Source organism: Dunckerocampus dactyliophorus, chromosome 1 (genome assembly GCF_027744805.1).
Source record: "Dunckerocampus dactyliophorus isolate RoL2022-P2 chromosome 1, RoL_Ddac_1.1, whole genome shotgun sequence".
NCBI classification, from domain to species: domain Eukaryota; kingdom Metazoa; phylum Chordata; class Actinopteri; order Syngnathiformes; family Syngnathidae; genus Dunckerocampus; species Dunckerocampus dactyliophorus.
The window spans coordinates 25,807,767-25,834,663 of record NC_072819.1 but is presented as its reverse complement, the minus strand read 5'-3'; the positions used below and the strand labels follow the sequence as shown (position 1 = coordinate 25,834,663).

General features: G+C 40.0%; 1 protein-coding gene across 3 annotated transcripts in view; it reads right to left on the bottom strand.

Moving 5' to 3' along the window:
• Nucleotides 1-20,038: 20,038 nt before the first annotated feature.
• The window catches only part of LOC129186447 (probable G-protein coupled receptor 153), a 49,212-nt gene continuing 42,353 nt past the window's right edge, over nt 20,039-26,897 (bottom strand). For all 3 annotated transcript variants that reach the window (XM_054784755.1, XM_054784750.1, XM_054784740.1), the window contains one exon: nt 20,039-24,783. In XM_054784755.1, the coding sequence (XP_054640730.1) occupies nt 23,971-24,783 (813 nt within the window). In that variant the 3' untranslated portion in view covers nt 20,039-23,970. The remainder of the gene's footprint in view (nt 24,784-26,897) is intronic.

The following is a 26,897-nucleotide window of genomic DNA, read 5'->3' as shown; positions in this document are numbered from 1 at the left end:
ACACAATGTTAACAATATAGTTTTACAATAATAGTTTTGCAAAAAAAAAAAAAAATTTGAAATGCAATAAATGCATATAAATGATGAAGGAAAAGGATAAATGAACATTTAAACGGTCACTGACATGATTTATCAACTTTGCTTGAATATGTTCTATGTCGTTTGTAATTATGTTCTACGTTGTTTGTTTTATGAAAGCGAACGGTTTATTTGCAAAAATTACATTTATTGTTCATGGCGAACTCCAGCCGCAGAAAAGGGGCGTTTCCCAAGTGACGTCAAATAGTAGTCATGCCAAATCTTTGTGTTGTCGCTGGCTGTTCATAGTGTCTCAGTGATATTGTTTGTTTTATTTTCCAAAAGACGAAGATTTAAGACTACAATGAACGAAGCAAGTACAGCGAAGGAAAGACAAATGGACGCTCACCTTGCGTTTTGTTCTTTACAATGTTCATTTCACTGAAGACTGCTATGAAGGAACACCTTTACAAAAAGCACTTGGCTTGAAAGTACGGTATAAACGCATTTTGGATGCGAGGAGGCTATTCTTGATGCTATGCTTTACAGGGAAAAGGAGAAGAAGAACAACGTCAAAGTTGCCACAGAACAGAGAAAGTTATGTCTTATTTACATATTGCATTCTAAACACTATGCCACCATAGCAACAAGCATTCAAAGCTTTATACATGTTATAAAACATATTTCACAGCAATATGTTGACGGTGGGGGGAGGGACAGCAACAGTGACAAAATACACAATAAACAAGGCTCTGAAGACTCCTTTACGCTCATTAAGAAGCCGATTTAAAACAATAATTGAAGGATAAGCAACTCCAATAATTTACACTTCCCATTCTCTGTTTTGAAGCCGACCAGTCTTCATCTCAATGTCTTTGTCATTGGACACCTCCGCATCAGAAACGCTAGTTTCATCATCAGTGGTTTGAATAAATACAGCTTAATTCCATGTTCTTCAAGTTCTCTATTTCATCTCCAAATGTTTCTTCCTCCTCAAAAACTGATACATTGCTCAAGTCTTTGCTATAATCACTGTAAACATCCTCAGTTTCGTATACCGCCATGTTTGTTTACTTGTAAAGTTCGCCTGTGCTGACGTCACTTGGGAAACGCCCCTTTTCTGTGACTGGAGTCCGTCATGGCTCCTGCCATGAACAAAAATAACATTTTTGCGAATTTACTGTTGGCTTTCATAAAACGAACACCGTAGAACATAATTACAAAGAATATAGAACATATTTCAGCAAAGTTGATAAATCATGTCAGTGATTCTTTAAGGTTACTTTTATCCTCATTGAAGACGTGATTCTTTATGTGACTTATATGACACAATGCAAATATGACACCCATTACTCACTTGCCCAGGCAGAAAAAAAAATAGTTCCCACCAACCGTGTATCATTCAGGCTACGTTCACACTGCAGGGTATGATGACCAAGTCTGATCTTTTATGTGGTCATTCATATTACCAAAAAAATGTGACTTGTCAATGTAGACGCAATGCGTACGGGAAGTGGCATGCATGTGCAAATGCACGACGATCACATGCGCCGACATGTGTTTACAGTGGTTGCTACGGAAGTAAAAATTACTTCAATTTGTGCTCTCCTTGGCCCGTTTGTGGCAATTTTAAGGATTTTGTTCAACGGGAGTCAGCATTTTCTTAACCAGATTAACAATAAAGCAGGAAAGACTTTTGGCTATGGTGGTTTGTGGAGAACTTACTGCAATGTCTGTTCCAAGGAGCGTGTGGGTTTATGTCGGAGCCAGGAGTGCTGGGACGTTGACATGAGCCTCTTCACTGACACTTTTTAAAAATAATTTTTGGGTCAAAAGAATAACTATTGCCTAATTTGACTGCACGATTTCACTTGTACCTCCTGTATAAGTAGCAAGTAAAGGCCATTCTCTTATTCTCTCCTCTACATTAGCGAGCACCATTACCCAAGTCTTGGTAAGCACGGCAAAACGTGCTTTTCGATGACGTACAGTATTGGTCGGATATATGTGACCTCACTGATCAGACTGCAGTAGCTCTGATACAGTACATATCAGATTTTTATCTACATGGAAAGTAGACCTGAGTCGCATTTGAAAAATGGAGCCAAAGAAAGTTACCAGCATTTTGATAAAGAAGATGAGAAACACTGTTGAATTCAAGAAATAATTAATGACTGTGCAGAAAAGTGGTGTTGAAGAGGAAGCTGTTGAGCTCGCTGCCACATCGTGTCTTTGGGAACAGTAACTTCTTCAGTGAAAGTAAAAGTAACCTTAAATGTTCATTTACCCTTCCATATGTAATTTCTATGCATGTAGAATAATTTTATGCATGTAAAACTATTGTTCTGTTACTATAAAAGTTGTAAAATTAATTCATTCATTTATTATGTCTTTTTCTCAGGTCTCACGTGGTCATGTCAGGTACTACAATTTAAGAATGTTTTGGAACTTTATTAAACTGAAGTTGCGTCAGTCAAGCAAACTAATGATGGTGTCAGCACGTAGTTTATGGTGTCCCTGTGGAGAAAACTACTGCATGCATCTTTTGTTTAAGGTTGCATTACCATTGAAACGTTCAAGATTGTTTATCCCGAGAAGAGATCGGTCAAACACATTTTTCTGTATTTTAAATTTTTTTAGTGAAGAAGTTGTCTGGATGATGTCACAAAGCACAGTGCTAGACTTCTCTCCATCAACAAAAAAGAAATAAAGTCTCAAACTAGGAAGTGCTTATACTGATTTGCTACTCTATTCTCGAGTCCTGCCCACACAGGGGCGGTACCTTTTCCTGAGTGGATCAGTAGAGTGTGGCTATGCATTTGCATCTAACTGGCTCCAGCTTGTGTCAATCAAGAGTGTGTGTTTGTGTGTGTGTGTGTTTTCTTTCTGCGTGTGCAAGCTGAAGCAGGCTTGATAAGGTTGCCGGGCAACCTGTCTGCGCAAATTTCAAGTAACAGTGCCTTCATTGTTTAACTCTAAAATACTTCTATTTCTTTAATTAGAGTCAACTCTAACACTGGTGTGTACGAAAAGTTTGTGCGAGCTGCAATTTGCGAGTTTGTCCAAGATGGCATCTCGTGCAAGGCCATACTATGTCGACATATTTCTTAGGTTATATAGTAGCAATGCATTCTGTAAGTGGATCTTTTGCAGCACATATCCATATGTTGATTGTATTGTCTGTCTTATTTATAGTTCTTTTAAATGTCATTAAACCTGCTGAGTGAAAGCAATGGCCATTGGTCTCCAGAGTTGTGATATGACAAAGGTGTTAGATAGCCCTTGCATCAGATATGCACAACGATAATTGTACAACTATAAAAACTAGGGTTGCTCCGATCGGGGTTTTATGCTGCCGATTCCGATACCGATCATCCATGAGTGAGATCGTTTGATACCAAAAACGATCACATGGATTAACTGCACATTTTCAATGTATTTGTGCTATTGGCCACGGGCACTGATGGACAATTCCAAGGGCCCCTGGCAAATAGGAAATTATTAAAAATTAAATGTTTGGGCAGATTGACTTTGTTTTATGCCTTTATTTGTGTGAAATGATTTTTTTAACTATTTGACACAAAACTGAATTTAATGTTTTGGAGTAATACGAATACATGGGAAATAAGCTATTTTTACTAAACTATTTTTTTTAATTATTTTTTAGCTCAAGATAACGAAATTAACAGAATAAAATAATACAAATATATTTATTAAATAGAAATCTGTCCTGCTCAAGTTAAAACAGAATAAATTGAGTGTCCAGGTTGCAGGGGTCTCCAACTTTCATCCTTATTAGAGCTGTCAACTATTTGTGTTTTATTTATGACTGGCAACATTGAAATTGTACACTACTTTATTTACCAAGCAGATCGCCACTCAAACAGTGTGGCCATCATCTTTATGCTATTTTGTGCTCATTTGAAATTATATAAGGCATAAAGTCTGAACTTAACACTTACAATAAAAAAACTACTAGGAGTTGAAGCAAATATTCTTTGGCCCGTTGGTGAGCTTCTCAATATAAGCTGGCACATAATTAGTAGAATAACAGCAAGATAGTAAAGTTCTGAACGTGATATCCAATAGTAGCTTTCCTGTGGGACAAAAACGAGCTCCGAACTAACTGCATGGCTTGTTTGTTTTAAAAACAAAATGTCACTGTGGTTAAAAAGTCACATCTGGAGAGTTTTTTATTTTTTGAGTGATGGTCTTAAACCTTTGATCAGCTGATAGACGGCCTATTTCAGTTTATTTTCCATAAATTTACTTTTTCAAAGTGCTTTTTGTCTCACTTCCCCTCATTAAGATCCAAATGTGCAAAATGGTAATTCTAGCCATTTTTCAACTGGTCTTAAGATTTTGAGCAGGAGTGTATGTTCGCTTCACATTTTTCTTTAAATTAAGGTGGTCTTAATGTTCCTTTTTTTTTATAGCCAGTAGCAGGGGTGCAGCCAGGAATTCTGGGTCCCATGGAAAAAAATCACATTGCCCCCCCCTTTGTTAATTAATTACTAATTTTATGAGGAATTACCTATTTTTTGGGTCCCCTGGCAGTCAAGGGACCTTGGAATTGTCCTGACTATTCCCCTTTATACGGTACCCCTGCCCAATTGCACTTACAAATCATTCTGTGTTACTTTTCTCTTTCGTCATATCACTGTGCACATTGTTGGCTGTCCATTCTTGTGCATGTGATGAAGATGGCTGTGATGCTTGCATCTTCATCCGCTGAAGAGCGCATATGTAAACAAGATGGCTGGACGGATTTATACGTATCTGACTCAGATACTATGTTATTTTTTGAACAACTGAAAGCTAAATTTAATATTGATAGAAGACCTCTCTTTAAATATTTACAGCTCAGGAGCTTCATTAAGGCAAACCAAAATATTGCCCTCTCCAGGCCTCCATTAACCCTTCCAGAAGAAATACTGAGCAAGGATTGTTTGAGAAAAGGCACAATATCAAGCTGTTATAACATGCTGATGCTTCAGTCTTCAGAAAATTTCAGGGATAGGATGAAGGCTTGGAAAGGAAATTTGGAATATGACATATCACAAACTGAATGGGGAAAGGTTTGTGTTTGTGCTCTAACTATCCATCCATCCATTTTCTATGCCACTTATCCTCACTAGGGTTGCCAGGGTATGCTGGAGCCTATACCAGCTGACTTGGAGCAAGAGGCGGGGTACACCCTGTACTGGTCACCAGTCATACTCAAACTAAATTCATGAATACACGACTCAAGCTAATTCAATATACAGTAAATGGCTAATGAGAACTTATATGACACCAGCAGAACTGAACAAATATAATACAAATATCCCTGATACCTGTTTTAAATGTACGGAGGATAAGGGAACATTATACCATTGTATGTGGCAGTGTAGAGAAATGACAATTATTTGGGAAGAGATAAGCCTGATCATTGAAAAATGTTGTTGTTTCAACAAAGAAATTGTTAGATCCAAAATTGTTCCTGTTGGGATTGTATCCAAACAAGCATGACTTTAGCAAAAGCTTCTTAGCTTTAGCCACCAGGAGGGCATGACAGTGTGAATGCCATTTTGAGCAGATTTTGGCTTTTGTAGCCTGTGGTCTTAAACTTTTGATCAGCTGATAAACAGCCTATTTCAGTTTAATTGTTGTTTTCAATAAATCACTTTTTCAAAATGTTTTTTGTCTCACTCCCCCTTCTTGCTTTTGCATAATGTAGCTCTACTTATAACCTCATTAAGATCCGAATGTGCAAAATGCAAATTCGAGCAATTTTTCAACTGGTCTTAAGATTTTGATCAGGAGTGTATAAGAACACAGTCGGACCCACGCAGCGTATTAACAAGATGACAAGATGTGCAACATATAGTACGCTAACCGGAAAATGTACGCAAACCGAGGCAAAATTTTGTCCAAATACGTATAATAATAAATAAATCAATAATAAATAATTTAATAATTAATCATTTTGAGTATATTGCGACTTATACTTTCCATTTGCACTTACATTTACATTAGGACATTATGGGGTGACCTAGTTTTCACATTACTGAGAGCGTGGGATTGTTGATGTACATTTTGTGTGAAGCCTGTTTGTAATTAAGCTTGAATTCCATGGCCAAACTGATGCCGCTTTTTGTCTGTGTACTTATTCATAGCCACTTTTTATACTAAGGGGGACGAATGCAACGTCTGTTTCTCTTCTTTAGCTCGTGTAACAATGTTTAATGTCACCACTGGTTGGCACTGTTTCGCTGTGACATGTTGCACTTTGTGACGCCAATTTACACTCAAACTTGTTACATTTTAATTTAAAAAAATGAAGAACCGCAAATATTGGTCAATTATTGAAGTCCTTCTAGAGCACAGAATTTGTTCAACTTGTGTACCATCCAAATAAACAAATATATCATTCTAAACATATATTTTTTATTTTATTTTACAATTATGTACTAAAAAGGTGTTTTACATCTATCCCAGTTATCTCGTGGCACTTTACACATGAAGGTCACACTCACAAATAGATTAATTAATGACATATTTTACATTTAAATGCCAATTGACCCAGCTGCATGCTATCTGACTCACTGGTGTGATTTATCTCCAAATTAACAGATTATGTAAATGTATGGGGGTATCCTTCCAAACAACAATAACATGCTGATACACATTGGGAATGACTGATGATGCAGCTTTGCTTCCCACTCCCTGCTCTACAGCGACTGGAGAAAGTAACCTAAAAGTCAAAGCTTCATGCAGTGGCTATCTTAATGCAAACGTCAAGGCTCTTCCCGCGGGGGGTATTTGATCGTTCCTGTGGCCTAAATTGGCGTTTTGTTGCGGCTATTGACTACAGTGGATGGGGAGACGCGAGAGGATGGCCCGTGAAAGTAGGAACGAATTGGTAAATGGTGCCATTTAGCGTGGCATATGGCGCCGTGGGGGAGTAGCTCACTGCTGACACCAACAAATTGGCGATTTCATAGCAATTTCAGACTTACATTCATTCACCACACACGTTGAGCACATGTTGATTAAAACAATCTAGTCAAGAATTGTTAGTAAGAAGAATTGGTGTGAATACTCTCTGTGCAACCTTATAATGACCTTATTATACAGTATATTAATAATAATAATATAAATATATCTATCTTTTTTCTACCACTCATGCGGTTCAGTATTTGTAATGTCGGTGTATTTGATATTGTTCTTTACATTTATACACGTTTCTCCTCTGATCATAGAATTCCCGTAATATTACAACATCTCTCGTAAAAAAACACAACTTTATAATTGCCTTTACCCTTTTCTCAAAGCATTAATTCTCCCAGTAGGGCTTTTCTCGTCAAATTACTGTATGTGCTATTCTTGCAATAGCACATACTACTCCTGGATTATGATTTTTTTGTTATAAAAACATGAAATTTGATATGGATTTAAAAAAAATCAGAATCAACTTTATTGGCCAAATATGCTTACACAAACAAGGAATTTGTCTCTGGTTAAATTAAATCTCAATGTACATGTTAGACAAACTGTTAAAGGAAAAGAAATAAATAGTTAAAAAGTGAGATTAACATGTGCAAAATGCATAGTAGTATAATAATAGGCATTTCAAGTGGGATGTGATTAAAAGAGCGTGTCTTTATCTGCATTTAACAGTATTTACATTTCAAAATATATGGAAAAAACGCGTATTTTTTTTTCTTAAAAAGAAAATTGAAAAAGTGGTTTTATTCTTGTCAGTGATTTTTTTAGTGCACAACCCTGTAACATTGTAACAATTAATGCACACTGGCGCAGGAATTCTGCTGTGTCCAAAAAGTAGCATAAGGAGCGAGGAAAATCGGAGGAACGCCCCTGTGTCTTTTCACTTGTACTTTCAATTTTCCACTTTGCTCAGATAAAGGGGAAACCCTGGGAAAACCATGGTGGCGGATATGCCCCGCCACCATATATATATATATATATATATATACACAATTACATCCAAGGATGAGCCAAAGTGACGATGGTGCGAGTGGAGATTAAGGAACTCTGGATGCGGTCTCCATCCGGGCCCCCTTTCAATGGCATCATATTTCTTGGTTAATTTGTTTTTGTGTTTTCTGAGTGTTTAAGCCTGTGAGTTGTGTTTATACTCCTCTAAAGAGCCATTAGATTGAGTTAAAATATCAGCCATATTTGCACATCATGACTCCAATGGCACTCCACACATTGCATCGTGTGTGTATACTTGACTGTGACAGGGTGCATCAATAGGTAATATTTGTGCGTTAGTCTTCTGGCTGCTCGCTCTCGGAGTTGTTTTACCGAGACAGTGCACTAATGGGCTGCTGCTTTATTCTTATTCAAATCCCGCTCAAGTGGTTCCGAGTAAATGGCAGATGTTTTGCAATTCAAGGCGCATCAATGCCCATGCGCTTTAGTGTTTAACAATGGCGCCCCTCCCTCTTTCTCCCCTTTTCTCTCTCTCTCTCTCTGTCCCTTGTGTCTTTCATTTGAGGGCCGGACAAAGGCTTCATCCTCCAGCGAGTTATAAAGTTACTTTGCAGCCAGTTCATTTGAAGCCTTGAGAGAACCTTAAGCGATGTTAATGTGCACCTCTGCTCCTTTCATGCACACACAGGCCAACAGCGGCCATTGTGCTTCCAAAGCAAAGTAAGAAGTCTTTAAATAACCCGACGAGCAGTCTATAGAAATTCATGATGCTCATTTCTGTTTGATGTTTGATCAGAGCTGCTGTCGCGTGGCTTTGATCAAATCCTCTCACTACATTTCTACTATATATTTTTATCATGCACCTGTTCGTGTTTGCTCCATTTTGGTGCACTTGTTGTGGACAATGCATGCCTTTTGGTCACACCAGTGCAGGCCTAATGCACCTGAATGGAAGGCGGCAAATCGATTTGCTCCGCTCTCGGTGTGCCAAATAGCGGGCCTGCCCTTGTCTGCATGTTGAAACAGACAAAGCAGATGTATACGACACACATGCATGGGACTCTCTTGTGTATAGGCATGTATCTGCATCACCCGCAAATATCCACCTAAAGGATAAGTCACGATGCGCTGCAAGCTATCACTTACCATTTATATTGTTAAATGTTTTCTCTTAGTGTAAATCAAAACTATGCATTATTATACAAAGACATGCATACTGTCATAGTGATACACTGATATACTGTATAAAATATAGGATGCGCAATGGTACACGTTGTATTGATAAATTGATCCATGTAGGCCTTCTACATAGAATAACTGTTAAATTGATCCAAATCACTTAGATACGCTGATAAATTCATCTATCCATACGTTGTTAAATTGTTCCATATCTATACATAATACATTAATAAATTGAGCCATAATACACACATTGATCCCTACAACATAGATACATTGATAAATGTATCCACGTACACTGATTAATTGATGCATGACAGAGATAAACTGATACACAAATTACACTGGTAAGTTGATCTATCCCCATTGTAAATACACATACTTTGTGTTGTAGTGACTGTTTTTGTTGTTTTGTTGCTTTAGAAAGATACTTTATTGATCTCCAAGAGAAATTCACATTTCCGGCAGCTCTCTTGATAAACCTCCAGCAGCAGGTTTATAAACAATGCAAACGCATATAATTCACAATGAGGTTTGAATATTTTAGTGCAATTTTTTGTGTCAATTATTATGGCTTTTGACAGTTTCAAACAATTTCAGTGACCGTTGTTGTTTTGTCTTTCTTTCATGGGTACGGTCATTCTACACTATACCAGCTGTGGGCAAACTGCGGCCCGCGGGCCATATCAGGCCCGCCGGGCATCTTAATTTCCAAAATCATTTCCAATAATCATTTCCAAATTATTATTTTTTAAAAACCTTTAACATCGAAACTGTAGCTGGCAACATGACTTGCAGTGCCACTGCGGCACGCTAGAGTCACCAAAATAGTAAGATGCAATCTATAGCTTGAACAAAAAAGCAATCCAAACAACACAACACGTCAACATACATGATGCACAAAGCAACCTACCTAAAGCTCCATGTGGGCATACAAATACCTACGCACAATTCCTATGCCAAAAAAACACCCATATATTCCTGCCGCAAGGCATGCTGGGTAGCTTGTGGTACTCTTTCTCCCAACGTTTTGCTGTGTTTGTTGCATTTTTGCTTGGTTGCAAAATATGTTGAGAAGGTTGAGAAGTAAACAAGGAGGAGTTAACATACTCTTGATATCCAGTATTTGTGTCACGCTTCGCAGGACAGGAGCGTGTACTTCCTGTCCTGCGCCATTATTCTGGCAAGCTATGCTTCCGGGGTGGTGGAAGGAACTGCCACTCCACGCCTGGTGGCCGCACAGCTGCGGTCAATACTAATCACTGACAGTTAAAAGACCAGCGCCGTCGTATGCGCCGCGCTGGTTCATTGTTGTTGTCATTTCCATCGTTGATTTTTCCGTGCTGTCACCTACCTGTGTATAGTTGATATTATTTTTCCCACAGAGTTTTTCCTCTGTTACTTTTAGTTTGTTCCTGTCCTGCGCAATAAAATTACTTTTATTTTTGCACCTTGCCGCCTTCTCTCTGCACCCTGGGGGTCAACCTGCTGACAGCTTCAACGTTCGTGACAATTTGATTGTTCATAGGTCATATTGCTGTTGCAACTGGAATACCCAGCATGCCTTGCGGGCATTTGATAACACCAATGTTAAATTACATGTTATATTTAGCGCTTAGTTTATCACCCACTTATGTGATGCATTGCTGCGAATGTATTGTGTTTTTGTTTCGTTGCACCGTGAGCAAGTATGTCGCTCTGTTTGATGACCACCTATATAAAGATGGCCCATCTGCCAAATTTTTTAACCCAATGTGGCCCGCGTGTCAAAGTTTGCCCACCCCTGCACTATACAGATCCATTGATAGATACATGTACATGTTGACATGCAGAATTCATTAATGCTATTTTATTCTTAGAATAAAATCCTATAGTGGTTTTCCTTGAGGTGAATGAGGCATGCATATGTAACGCCTGAGTCTCTTATTATAGGCAATTGATCTAACCATTGGCTTGCAAATGCGCCTGTTTGTTCCTCAGAAGAACGTAGTTTATTGCAGCGATAGCATAATTGCCTCACTAATTGTTGTTAACAAGTTCCCCAATAGTCCAATTATTACCGCATCTCTCTCGGATCCCCCGCCTGCATGGCTCCATGACAAAAGCCCCAAAGGGTTTAATGAATGACCTGCTGCTCAAAGAGGGAAAGTAGCTCGGGAGCGGCGTCCTTTTTATAAACATGTACTTAACTTGTCGTTTAACTGCACGTGCATTCTCATTTCCAATTGGGACACAAGTTCCTCATTGCGCCATTCTTATGGATATATGATGACCAGAGGGCTTTGAAGTGCAAGGAAACATTCCCCTCCTTCACGTAGGCCTGTGTTATTTTAATAACATCATCCCAATATAGCCTTCTTTACCAAACACCCGTTACTGGCAACACTAATTGGAATTATACCGCGTAATAAGCGCGGAAATGTCTCCAACAAGACAAGCGCGTCCGTGCCGTGTCCAAAGCAAGCGTGAAAACTCAACTAATGTGACGTGGAAAGGGGACAAAAGGCACGACAGAGCTGCCTTTGGAACGCAGCACCTCTCCCAGATTTCATAGCGATTATACGCGCATCACTTTACTGCATTAAACTGTGTACTGCAATTATTCAGTGGATTTTACGCAATTAGTATTAAGAGTGCAAGGCACGCGTGTGACATTATAGGCATCCAAATCTGATAATATCGGCATAGAAATAGTTAACGGTGTTGTTTTGCATAGGCGTCCCCTTAATTAACTGTTATCTGACACGTTTTGCACTGCATACTTTAAACTCCACTTGACCTGTACAGCAATGCCAGGAAAGTCTTAGTATAACTGACATACTTTTGATTCAGGGGTGTAGGTTAAAAAAGTGGGGTTTTTTTCAATATATGGCTTATGCTGAAAAATGCAAAAAAGTGTGCTTCACAACGGAAGAAGAGGCAGTTTTGATAAAGAGAAGACTAAAGCATCAATGGTGCACCACTTTAAACTAGCCTCCCTTTTAAGCGCGTTGGGATACAAACGCTCCCTTCTTTTACGCATAGCTTCCATCACTTTAACACATAAACCCTTTGGGATTGGCAGAAAGTTTTCAATGACAACTCGCGTGACCTGTCTACATTTTAATCAAAACCCCCGCCCCCCGTAAATGCATCCAGAATTAATAATACACCTTAAAGGGCTTCACATTATGAGCCACCTGTTCCCTAAAGGGTGGAGTTGATGCCCAAAGCTTCGATGTGTTTTACGTGTGTAAAAGATGCGCAATGCAGTGAGCGTTCCCAAGGTTAGTCCCTTTTCAAGGAACAGTGTGGAGAATTGCAAGGCGGGGGACAGAGGACAAGGGGCGGCCCACAATTCTCCTCGGTGCCCCCCACCCCAAAAAAAAACAAAAACCACCAAGCACCCCCCCCAACTTGCCTGGTGCGAAGACAAAAAGTCAGGACGCGACGAGTTTATTTCACTTTCAAACTTTAAAACATTTCAAGTTCAAATATTGACTGTGCTTTCACAACATTTAAGGGCTCACTTGAGACGAGTATGATTTGACCCCATCGGTGCAGGTGTTACATTGCACCATACCATAAAATCGGGATGTGTGGTGACACGTAGATAATTATCATGGTGCTGCCTTCGACCTGCTGGCGTGAAACTCCTAAATAAAAGACTCAATGCGCGACTCAAGTTGAAGCAGAACCATGGCCAATTATGTTTTACTTCTGGGCTTTTAACGCTGCTTTTTCTTTACCCCACACGTTGTTGCTGTGCCTTTGTAAAATAGGAGACATACTGTAGAACTGTGGACTGTGGAATGTTACGTTTTACTTAATTAATGTCATACAGTCTATTCTACATGTGTGTATATAGAAATAACTAACATAATAAGCTGTATTTGTTGCCGTGGTGTTCAATTATTTGGGGGACTTATTTCGATAAATAATATTAAATATAACATTCGCAATGAGTCTTTGCTGTGAATAGCATATGTTTACATTTCAGTTTCTATTATAGATTATTCTGACTTCCCCCGTGTTTTGGCCGGCAAATGACAGTGCTGACCATTTGAGTGGTGGTGGTGGGGGGGTTACACTGTTGGCATTGAGATGTTAATCAGGTGCCTCCTATATATGTCCACGCGTGGTCAACTTTCCCACTCGTGCTGTGGAGAAAGAAAGAAAAAAAAAGTCAGAATGGTGGCCACTACAGACTGCATGGACAAGTCCAACTCCGTCACTGCAAACAAGGTATGTCTAAAATGTTTCTCAAGATAGTTTGATGGTCAATGTGCTTGCATTCCTTGATGGTTTTATGTTGAAAATTGCAGGTGTCCAAGCCACTGATGGAGAAGAAACGAAGGGCTCGTATTAACAAGTGTTTGGAGCAGTTGAAATGTCTTCTGGAGAGCCATTACAGCAGCAGTGTGAGTACACAAGGCCATATCACCCAACTCTCATCTAACCTGTTTAGAAACACATAAAAAAAGTAATAGTATATATTTTTTTAATGAGTAAAACAATTTCAATCATTTTTAAATGCGTAAAAAAGTGTCAGTTAAAGGTAGAAATGTATTGTGGTAAAATAAATATGATATTGTACTGTTGAGTAATTTATGACTAGATAAAGACACGTTTTCAATACTTTACCTAATGAAATATCTCCTATTTCCTCTTACAGTGTATTGTATTACAACAGTGCTCTGGAGCTTCACTTCACAAACAGAAATGGGAAAAGACTGATGTTGCAACATATGCATTCTAATTCTAATGTATGCATTTTGCCTGCACAGATTCGTAAGCGCAAATTGGAAAAGGCAGACATCCTGGAGCTCACCGTGAGACACTTGAAGCACCTCCAGAAGACTCAAACATGTAAGTCTCCTCGCATGTTATTGAATACAAACAGTGAATTTAGTCTTTTTCGATATCTAACCTCACTGATGCAAATTGTAGGTCTTTCCACATATGGGGAGCTGTCAGACTACCAAAAAGGCTTCCACAGCTGTCTGACCAACTTCAACCACTTCAACCTGTTGATGGCTGACAAAAATGTCACCGATAGAAACCGCCTGAAGTTGGCGCAGTTGCGCGGTAAACTGAGCTTCTCCGGTGCGCCGCAGGACATCTCCAGCACCACGGACAGCTGCCCTGCGCTGCAGGCCATGACGCTGGACTTGGCGAGGAGAGCCGAGGAGGCCAAGTCAGTCCCTGTCGTGAGTGTCCACGGGGCGTCTAACTTTCGCCCAGGTGAACACACTCGCCGGCACTTGCAGAGGTTCAGACGGTGTGGGCTTGTCTCCACCACCTCTTCTAAGGACACCCGTGAAAAACGTCCCACTCAGAAGAAATCCACAAGTCCCAGTGAGGTTGGCAGCACTCGTGACAAAATGTGGCGACCCTGGTAGAGCTGCACTGAAAAATATGTTCATGGAAGGTTTTTGATGAATTGCACAGTATGGATGTTATTGCTTATATTATACTTGTAGATGTTCTATTTTCTCAATAAAGTTACTAAAAGGTATCATCTTCTGCATGCAACCAAACATCAACCACCATAACCTAACATTTAGCCTTTTCAGACAGGTATTTAACAATATTGTATTATTGGCACATATAATGTATTATATATTATACATTATAAGCAAATACAGGGTGGAATTGGGATTATGTATGTATTTTGCTGGAGTAACATTAATGAGTGAATGGTTTGGTTGAGTATGGGTGGATATTATCTTTTTCCATTTAATATTGACATATATATCGCTTAATTTGGATATACAGTACACTTTTCATAAAAAGCTAGGGATATTTTTCTTTCAGGTGAAATTTATGAAAAATGTAAAAAGTTGACACTACAGTGATATATCATGAAAGTAAGGAGATTTAGCGTGCAGGGGTGAGTTCCTCGTCTCATTTTAATGAAACAAAAGCCAACAACAGTGGTGGTATAACAAAATAAAAAATGTCACTGTCTCAATAACTTTTCAGGTGCCCTATAGCATCAATGACCATTTGACAACAACGTTGCATGCTGTTCACATGTCAGTTTATTGCCGGCTTGCCACACTTCTCGAAGGGCGGCCCTCAGGTCATTGAGGTTCAGGGTTTAGGTTCAGGGCCTCTACTTGGCGACTCAGCTGATCGCATATACGTAGGTTATGGTATTTAGATCTGGAGAACATTTGTGAGTCGTGTATTTTTTTTTAAATACTATTAAAGCATTAATTCCCCTTCATGTTTGGTTTAAATACTGTACTCCTTACTCAGAGCATACCTTATTATGAACAACATTTTTACATTCATTGTACAGTACTTACATGGTATTGGTTGCTAACAATAAATAACACGGACATAAATGGAGTACTTTATTATAAACAAATTCCTGCTTATATGGTGACCAAAGAAAGCTGCATAAGGAATGACTACATAGAATGAAAGAAATAGACATGCATGCATGACAAGTTGCATTCAGTCAGCTCCTTTAAGTTCGTTTTCCTTCCTGGATGTGTGAAGGTTGTTTTGTGTTGCCTTTTTGCTTTTTTTTGCTGTGCTTTTGTGGAGGATGTACACTGGAAAGAGAGAGGATGACACCTTGCAGCGAGGAGAATCGCTGAAACGCCCACTTGTCTTTCACACTGGACCACACCGAAGAGGGAAGCATGTGTGATGATCAAGACTTAAATGAAACTTGGCCAGAGGCAGGTTTAATTTGAGGACGGATGAAGTAGTCAACAAAAAACTGGACACGTCTTTGCTCTGCAGTACTTTTTATAAACAAATGAAAACTCGTAAGTCTATTCTGGATCTTATATTTACAAAACAGCCCTCTAAGTATAGCATATCTGGAGTAATTAATACCTCTGCCTCAGACCATTGACTCATTTATGCCATCAGGGAAAAAATTAAATAACCTGGATGGATAAATATAATTACACAACAAAATGAGCAAAGTTGAAGTTAACACAGTTTAATGCTGAAGTTAGTGGAACTGACTGGAGTAATGAGATGTCTATGTCAAACCCTGTTCTCGTCTGAGCAAATTTTCATTGCAAAATGGAGGTGATATGTCAAGAATATACTACTACTTGTAAATTGTATACCAGACAAAACAAATTACCATGGGTTAATTCTGCAGCTCTTTAAGAAGAAAGCCTCTTCTTTGAAGATATCATTAAAAAAAACACCTGAGAATAAGCGTATTTTAAATAGTACAGGAACAAATGTAGTGCTGAATTACGCAAAGCCAAACCGCTCTATTTTCAAAACCAAATTAATCTCTCTGCTTCCAACCCCAAAACTTTATGACAAACTATTAAATATTTCACCGGTCAAAATAATTTAAAAAATAGCAATTTACAAATGTACATAAATGGTATTCTTCTTACTGATCACAAAAAAATAGCAAATTTTTTAAATGAGTATTTTACCTTATGAGTTATCTTCTAAATTTACAGCTTCTCCAATACATCTCAGCAGTTCTCCTTTTCTGGAGATCTCACAAGAGTGCTTTCTCAAACATTTTGAGCTCCTTAAAATATCTCATGCCAACTATAGGAGAATCAAACTCCCTAGCCTCCCTGGGAAAGTTTATTCCAGAGTGTTGGTCGAACCTCGGCTACAGGAGGTGCAGTGTGGTTTTTGTCCTGGTTGTGGAACACTGGATGAGATGAAGGGTACATGGGAGTCTACCCGACTAGTCTTCATAACGCAGATCAGTGGACAAATATTTATTCAATATTTATTGATTTTTTTTGTAATAGATAGATACTTTATTGATCTCCAAGAGAAATTCACATTTCCAGCAGCTCTGCAAAAATGTCATAATGAACCTAATCACTTAAATCACAAACTAAAATAAAACAAACCAACCAAGGCAAGACATGACAGACAAGAAAAATAAGAAATAGAATAAAATTAGATAACAATAAATACACAGATAAATATGGGGCAGATCATGTCAAGTTTGTAGTGCAATAATACATATTGAATAATAATAACACATCATAATAATAATACTACAAAATAGTAATATATCATAATTTAATACTGTAAATCCAGTCCTGTGTACGTTTTTATCGCTCCCCCTCTGTTGTGTTGAAAAGCCGCATGGCGTGGGGGAGGAATGATCTGCTCAGTCTTTTGGTGGAGCAGGCCAGTGATAGTAATCTGCCACTGAAACTGCTCTTCTGTTGTCAGATGATGCTGTGCATTGATGCTGGTTGTCCATGACGGAAAGGAGCCTGCTTAGTGTCCTTTGCTCTGCCACTGATGTCAGGCTGTCCAGCTCCAGCTTGAGGCTGCTCCCCCAGCACACTACTGCGTACAGGAGGGCACTAGCTACCACAGTCTGGTAGAAGATCTGTAGCAGCTTCTTGCATACGTTGAAGGACGGCAGCCTTCTGAGGAAGTACAGACGGTTCTGCCCTTCCCTGCACAGACCATCTATGTTGGCAGTCCAGTCCAGTTTATTATCCAGATGCACTCCCAGGTATTTGTAGGTGTGAACCATCTCCACACCGTCACCTTTAATGACAACAGGTACTGGGTGTGTTCTGTTTCTCCTAAAGTCCACCACCATTTCCCTGGTGTTGGTGGTGTTGAGGTGCAGGTGGTTTGCGTCGCACCAGTTGACCAAGTCCTGGATCGTTTTCTGTTTCCTGTCTATTCCTGATACATCCCACGATGGCCGTGTGGTCTGCATACTTCTGTATATGGCAGAGCTCCGAGTTGTACTGAAAGTCGGACGTGTACACAGTAAACAGAACAGGAGAGAGCACAGTTCCCTGCGGCGCTCCCATGCTGCTGGTCACAGTGTCGGACCTGCAGTTTGCCAGTTGTACATAGTGAGGTCTGCCAGTCAGGTAATCTGTGATCCATGCCACCCGGTGTGATCCTACTCCCATCTGTGTCAGCTTGTCCCTGAGGAGTTGAGGCTGGATGGTGTTAAAGGCGCTGGAGAAGTCAAAAAAGTAATCCTCACAGCACCACTGCCTCTGTCCAGGTGAGCAAGAGATCGATGGAGCAAGAAGATGATGGCGTCCTCAACTCCCACTTTTTCCCAGTATGCAAACTGCAGAGGGTCAAGTGTGTGGTGGGTCTGTGGCCTCAGGTGCAGCAGCTGTTCTATGGTCTTCATCACATGTGATGTCAGGGCTAGCGGCCTGAAGTCAATCAGCTCACCAGGATGTGGTCTCTTTGGGACTGGAAAGATGCAGGACGTCTTCCACAGCTGTGGAACCCTCCCCAACCCCAAGCTCAGGTTGAAGATGCGCTGTAGAGGGTCTCCCAGCTCCCACGCACAGGCTTTCAGAAGCCGTGGTGATATTCCATCCGGACCTGCTGCTTTGCTGGGGCATAGCCTCCTTAGCTGCACACTTACTTGAGCTGCTGTTATTGTTGGTTGTGTGTGTGTGTGTGTGTGTGTGTGGGGGGGGGGGGGGGGGGGGGGAGGGTGAGGACATGTGTCCCCTTCTGTGCTGGTGACTTGTGTGGGCGCAGCTGTGTGTGGGTTATGTATATAAATGATTACTTTTTAAGTTTTTTCATGATGACCATGTGTCTGACCTGACCATGCATGGTACTGGTATGCACAGCTGAAAAGGCATAAAGTTCTCATGTTTATCAACAATATATCTTTATAAAAAAAAAACAAAATCACAATCAGCTTTATTGGCCAAGTATGCTTACACAAACAAGGAATTTGACTGTGGTTAAAATTAGCTCTCACTGTACCTACACACATACACTCAAGAGATAAATAAATAATGAAAAGTAATTTAAAGAGTAACATTGAGATGTGCTAAACGATAATAATATGATGACAGTGCAATTCAAGTAAGTGGGTGTGTGATTAATAAACCGGGACATGATCTGCATTTATACAAAAAGGCAGTATTTACATAAAGAAAGATTTACATTCAAGTGATTTTTTTGGGGGGGGCTCAACACTGACTGTTCAAGTGTTGATCAGAGTGACGGCCTGGGAGAAGAAACTGTCTCTGTGCCTGGTTGTTTTGGCGTACAGTGGAGTTTGAACAGTTTGTGTCCATGGTGTGAGGGGTCTGCAGTGGTGTTCCGATACAGGTCACATATGGAGGGAAGGTCGGCTGTAATTATTTTTTTCTGCAGATTTGATGGTCCTTGTAGTCCCTGTCCTTGTCCTGTTTGATTGCAGATCCAAACCAAACAGTGATGGAAGTGCACAGAACAGACTGAATAATTGCAGTGTAGAACTAGATCAGCAGCTCCTGAGCAGATTGAACTTCCTAAGTTGTCTTAGGAAGTACAACCTCTACTGGGCCTTTTTACGTACAGTGTCTATGTGGGAGGACCACTTCAGGTGCCAAGATATTGTGGTTCCCAGAAACCTGAAGGTGTCCACTCGACTGTGCTGTTGAGCATTATGAGGCGGGGGAGTGCAAGGGTTTTTTTCTCGAAGTCCACTGTCACAGTCCACAGTCGGGTTCAGCTCCAGATGGTTCTGACCACACCAATTGGTCCACCTCCCGTCTGTATGCAGACTCCTCGCCATCCCGGATGAGACCGATGACTGTCGTGTCGTCTGCAAACTTCAGAAGTTTCACAAAAGGGTCCGCTGAGGTGCAGTCAGTAGTGTAGAAGGAGAAGCGCAGTGGAGAGAGAACACGCCCTTGGGGGGTGCCAGTGATGTGGTCAAGAAGGCATTTTAGAATATTTAGGAATATTTAGAAATATTTAGGAACACATTCTCCTTTGTGTGTCTCCCTCAATCTTGTATTTATCTTTTTAACTTCCACACCAGGAGTCTCTACCTTTTGAAGTATGTTGGTTGTTGACACATGGTACAACCCACGTGTCAAAAGGGAGGTTAGTTAGTGAGACAGGTTAGTTTTAACTGAACTGGCCGAGTTCTCATGCTTCTGATGGAATACCAAAAAACAAAAAACACACAGACTTGATGCATGAGCTTGTGAATTTAATCAGACACATCCTTTTATAATTGAAACAAATCATCTAGGAACTTATAACAGTTAAGCATCAGTCATATTTGAACCATAGATCTTTGAATATGTTACAAAATCATATATTCTTTCATCTTGTCAACACAATAGAATCCTAAAGTCAATGTAGGGGAATGTGATGTGAGAAAGGTGCACTAATATGAGAGACAATCAAGACAACTTTGTATAAATGACAACAAAAGATCCTAACGAAGATGACGAACAATATTATTATTATTTCATTTAGTCATGAAAGATATTCAGAGATATTCAGATATCCAGATATTCATTTATGTTTGCATAAATTACAGTTTAATAACGCATTTACAGTAGATCCCCGCTTTTCGTGGGGTTAGATTCCAGGACCACCAGCGAATGTCGAAAATCTCGAGTAATTGATCAAAATATTTATTTTCGACACATGGATCGCTCCCATCCCCTCCAAACCCTCCTGCTAGCTTGAGGTTGACTTTCTCCTCCAATTTTGGATCAACATTTGCAATAAGAGGGACTGTTGTAATTATTAGATTCAGCTCCAGAATCCAGTCTCTTCAATTTGACTCACACACTTATTAAATGCATTCAAAATGTATACCATTTATACCAAAAATAAAATGTATACCATCAAAGATGATTGATGAACAGATGGAATCAGAGTAGCTGTGTTCAAGTTATATAATGTATAAGTTTCACTTCTCACAGCAACTATGGTGCATTCAAGGACTGCCAAACAAAATGCGAAATCTCAACACTTGATGATATACAAAAATAAAAAATACAGAAGCATACAAGTAAAAAAAATGTTTTTTTTTTAACAGTGGTGCATGTATGCTGTACATTTTACTTGTATTATCACATATTTAGAAATTACTATCAACTTAGGATGAATGTGATGTGTTTTCTGTGGGAGAAAATAGCCTATTTTCAGAGAAATATATATATATATATATATATATATTTTTTTTAAATAAAAATCTACAAATTTGCAGGGCTGTGAATCCTGAATGGCAAATGCACAGGGATGCACGATGTAATGTGTTTTGTTTTGTCGTCAAATGGAATAGCCATTGAAGCCATGCTACATCTGGTCAGGCTGTAAGTATACATTACACTCCTGATCAAACTCTTAAGACCAGTTGAATAATTGCCTTATTTACATTTTGCACATTTGGATCTTAATTAGGTTTTAAGTAGAGCTACAATATCCAAAAGCAAGAAGGGGGAGTGAGACAAAAAGCATTTTGAAAAAGTAATTTATTGAAAACAACAATTAAACTGAAATTGGCTGTTTATCAGCTGATCAAAAGTTTAAGACCATCGCTAAAAAAAAAATAACAAAAAACTCTCCAAACCAGAACAAAAAATGTTCTCTGTAGGACTCAGTAATGAGTAGCTCCACCGTTCTTGCTTGATGCGAGTGTTTCCAGGAGGCTAGTGGGAACATTGCTCCAAGTGGTGAAGATGGCTTCACAAAGGGCATCAACTGTCTGGAACTGATGGCCATTTTTATAAACTTCCCTTGCCATCCATCCCCAAATGTTCTCTATGGGATTTAAATGAGGGGAACATGCAAGATGGTCCAAAAGAGTGATGTTATTCTCCCTGAAGAAGTCCTTGGTCAAGCGAGCATTGTGAACTGCAGCGTTGTCCTGTTGAAAAACCCAGCTGTTACCACACAGACGAGGGCCCTCAGTCATGAGGGATGCCCGCTGCAACATCTGTATCCGTTTGACGACCCTGCACCACCTGAAGCTCCAGTGTTCCACTGAATGAAAAAGCAACCCAAATCATGATGGACCCCCTCCATTATGCCGGGTAGAAAACATCTCAGGTGGGATCTCCTTGTCATGCCAGTAACGTTGGAAGACATCTGGACCGTCAAGGTTACATTTTTTGTCATCAGAGAATAAAACTTTTTCCACCTTTCAATGTCCCATGTTTGATGCTCCCCGGTAAAGTCTAAATGGGCAGTTTTGTGGTGTTGAAGGAGACGAGGTCTTTGAATTCGTTTTTTGTTTTTTAAACCCTTTTCCCGCAGATGCTGTCTGATGGTTATTGTGCTGCAGTCAGCACCAGTAAGGGCCTTAATGTGGGTGGAAGGCCGCCCTGTGTCTTGATGGACAGCCAATCAGATCCTCCGGCTCAACGCAGGTGTGATTTTTTTGGGTCTACCACTTGACTTTTTTGTTCCATAATGCTCAGGATCTTTCAAAAAAATGTAGAATGACTGTCTTACTGCACCCAACCTTAGCAGCAATGGCACGCTGCGAGAGGCCTTGCTTATGCAGCTCGACAATCCGACCACGTTCAAAAAGAGAAAGCTTCTTAGCTTTAGCCATCAGGAGGGCATGATAGTGTGAATGCCTGACAGAAAATTAACATTTTGAGCAGATTTTGGCTTTTATAGCCTGTGGTCTTAAACTTTTGATCAGGTGACAAACAACCTATTTCTTTTTTTTGGTTAAATTACAAGTTCCAAAAGTTTATTGTCTCACTCCCCCTTGCTTTTGCATATTGTAGCGCTGCTTATCCAAATGGGCAAAATGCAAATTCGAGCAATTTTTCAACTGGTCTTAAGATTTTGATCAGGTCTGTATATAACTTTGTTGTGGCTACATAAATTAATGAAGTTGGTGGTCAACTGAAAAAAATCAGATGTCGGAAACAAGCAGCATTTCCTGCTTGGACTGGCTTTGTAAAGGTCTGTTTGTGGTTCTGCTTCATTTAGTGTTATCACCTTTTCACCTCTGTTGTGCTTCCTTTTAGATTCCTTCATTCCCTGAGTGGGTGGCGCCACGAGGCGAACCTGTAACCACTCTGCCATCAAGGGCTCTTAAGCCACCTGGCAGCAGGAGGAGGACGTGGGTTTGTTACTACTGATCTGCATGCTGCTCGGAAGCTCCAGTTTGTTGCGATTCTTTTTGACCTATAAGGCTGCTGTGTGTTTAGAGCCTGTTCCACGTCCTCCTTGCCCCTTATGACGCCGTCCTGCTCACCAGTGAGTTCTTGCCTTTCCCTCGATGGCTTATGTCGTGCTTGAGCTTCCTTAGTTGCACCGTTCTACCTCAGTTTTGGACTCTGGACTTTTGTATTTCTGTTGTTACTTGGTTCCTGCTCCACTTACATTAAAGACTGTATTTTTGACCTGAACTGTGTCTGGCTCCGCATTTTGGGATCTTCACCTGACTGTCTGTAACAGGCTTGGTGCTTTTGGGGCAAAGACAGATATTAGATGAACAGTGAGAAAGTTTAAGCGAACAAAAAGCACACCTAATACCCCTTTTTATAAAGTACATGACAATCTAAAACCTGGCTTCAGTTTTTTTTTTTATAAGAAATTAGGGGACCCCACGTTTAATGTCAATACCTCAAACAACCACTGTACAGAGTTTGGGACCACCACTTCTGTAGTTAACTTTGACAAAAATGTTCAGTATGTGTTAGGAATAAGTTGTTTTGACATCATAATCAAAATGAAAAAAGAAACCCATTGGCTCATATGTGAATGTCCAGGCTTATGAGTAGGAAAGAATGGGTCTGAAAAAAAAAGTTTCTATACAATAATCCATCCCTTAATGTACTGTATATCAGCATATTACAGGAAACAACACCAAACAGCTTAAAGAAGGTAGTGAATGTAATTCCAAAAGAGTTAACTTGTGAAGATGCTGGAACAAAACATGTCCTCAGTGAGTGTTCTAGGATGTGAAAGATGGAGTACAACCTTTTGAGCTTAAGAGATGTCCAAAGCTCCTTTTCAAACGATACGTTGACGTGTGGTTAAACAGTGGATCCACAAGTAGAAAAAGGCAAATAACTCTTGAGTCCATGATAAAAACCTCAAGTTCATTCCACAATTGTAAGGGAATCATGTTTTTTAGGAGGCAGAGCCAACAGAATCAGAGTGGAAGGTGATATATCCTGAAGATGAAGCAGAGGGTGTGCTTACAAAACTGTTTGTGCTTCCTTTACTCTCAACCAGGCTCAGCTGCTTCTGCTGTGCCCAGTCAGCTGCACTTGTCCTGGGTCTACAAGCAGAGCGATGAGTCTGTGGGGTGCCCCCAGGCAAGCCCACCTCACCCTTTGCATCTTGCAAAGAATCACCTCGACACCTCTTTCCCGAGCCACAAGCCCCCCTGGGGCTCCCACTGTTAGGCCTGTCTCCCTTAGGAGAACCTTCAAGTGAGGAGCTCCGACTGCTGCTCTTGCTTTTGTGTTCAGAGAGGCGCCTAAGTGCTTGAGGCTCACGTTCAAAGTCAGTGAGTGCAAAGTGAGGAAGGATGACAGTGTGATGCTCGTACACGCTGGGGATGAGGGTGATGGTGGATGCTCGCCGAGGGCTCTTCCTGGGGCTTGGCATCGGCGTTTCGTCGATAAAGTTGATGACCTCGTCCCGGCTGAAACAGCGCAGGTCATCCTCGTAGGTTCCGCAAACCACACGCGGTAGGTGCTTGAGGGAGTGCGTGTCCTCAGAGCGCCGCCGCTTGCGGTGAAGGTGACGGTGATGGTGGCTCTCCTCGGGGTAGGAGACCAGGCTGTTCCTGCGCCTCTCGTGGCGCGGCAAGGTGGAGCTGTAGTGGCCACTCACTATCATGTCTTCGCTGGAGCCCCACCGGTGAAGGTAGGAGGGGATCCGGTCGCTGGTCCACATGTCGGTTTCGTCGTGGGAGTATCTTCTTGTAGGGGGCACCTGAATGCAAGACACAGAGCAGAAGGCCTCACACATAAGTGGCTGTTACTCTTACTACATAAACACACAATAACAATAATAAGGCATTGTGGCGCTGCATGTTGGTCTATCATAAACTGAAACACACTTTTATTACTCATAAAGCAAATTAAGCAAGCATATATAGAAGAGAGTACTGTAATTTTCTGTCAAACACTAACCTTTTACTCAAACATAGAAATCATTTAATCTCAGTCTATGGAACACTAATTATTAGTACTTGTGTTTATGTAAATGTTGAAAAGAGACTTTTAATATGATTTTACATATTGTATTTTGTAGACATGCAGAGGGTGATAACTGAATAACCATTCAATTTACTTGAAGAAACCACAACATTATGACCACTTGCTCAATGTAATGAGATCCAATGTATCCAATATCTACATAAGTGTCAACTACCACTACTACTATTAATAATAAATCACATTTTATTAAATTAACCTTTGAAAGATCCTAGGGACATATATTTGTGCACCAGCTCACACTTTTTTTTCCCATTCAAAACATGCAGCTAAATGTACACATTTTACTGTTTTCTGCAAGTGTGCCTTGTTACTAAAATTACAAGTGTCTTTATTGTTGTTTGTGTGTATGTAAAAAAAAAAGTGTGTATATTCACCTTAGCTTTGCTTTTAAAAACATTAGAATTATGTCAACATCAAGGGGTTGAAATCACCCAAATAGAATTGCTATGTATACTTCAGGCTGAAGTAGTTTTAGAAGAGTGGCATGTTTAAAGTGGCAAAAAATGGTAATATGTTGTATTTTTACTTCAAATTGAGGGAAGATGATTTTTTTAATCTTGTTGAAAAATAATAATGTATGAAAATGAATGTTGCTGCCAATCATTGAGCCATTTCAGTGCCTAATAATAATAAGCAAATACGGTAAATGAATTTTAAAATCGAAACAGAGAATTATTATCTCTGTAAAGGCTGAATTTTGATACAACTATTGTATTTGATCTCATTAGATTGTTTAGGTGTACCCAGTGTTGTGGCCCATCCATGTAAATATTCATGGAAGTATTCTAGTTTCTATATTTTTAAGATATTGTACTCACATTCCATTCTGACCTGACAACTACGCAAGAGAGGCGGGGCCTTTTGTCAAGCTGACGTCATATTCACAAGGCTTATGTCAGCCTGCCCCCTTGTAGTGGCTTTTGGTAAAATTCAGAGAGTGATGAGACAGCAGATGATACAGTAGCAGTGTGAGGGGACGAACAGCAGAGAGCAGCAAAAGCATGAGAGTGAAGTGAGATGCACGGCAGACATAGCGGGGGAGCATACAATAAAGCCACAGAGACTTTATTCTGTCAATGAAAAGCCATATACATGTTTTACGAAGCCAAACAGATGGTATGTTCTTTCATGAGGTGACAATTTAATAATGACGCAATGCTGCGGTGTTTGTCATGCAACCTCAGAAGTATTAGGAACAACTCAGCCATGGCATGAAAAGGGGGATGGAGTATGGATGACGTGACAGCTACTGTATAGATCTCTGTTTCAATAGAGTGGTATATATAGAATTTGTTTGGATGTTTTTAGGTAAATTACTCATTGCCTGGACTGCAGGCTGGATTACACGGTGTCAAGATGCATTGTAAAAAGTTCAACACAGTCTTCCAGGACAGGCTCATCAAGTATTTTGAGGCAACAGGTAGAAGTTGGCCAAAATTTATATTGAGTTTTTATCGAGCTGCCCTAGAAGGCTGCATGTCAGAACAACATGATGTTACTGCAGTCTGAAAAGAAGCATTGATTCTGACTGGGATGGATCCAATGAAAACTTTTAGTAGATGAGAAGATGATATAAGCTTCCTTCAAATCCTGACGAATCCCTGAAATGCAGAAGGTAAGCCATTTACTGAACTCTCACCCTCTCACAAAACAATCCTAAAGTCAGTTTCTTGAAGGTCCTGTTAGGTCCAGAAATATTTGGACAGTGACAGAAATTGAAATTGGAGGTACAATGCATACAATGACTGTAATTCCTAAACAGTAAATGTCATATTTTTGAGAAACCTCTTAAATGAAAGCTAAAAGTCAGCACATTTGTTTTTTTAT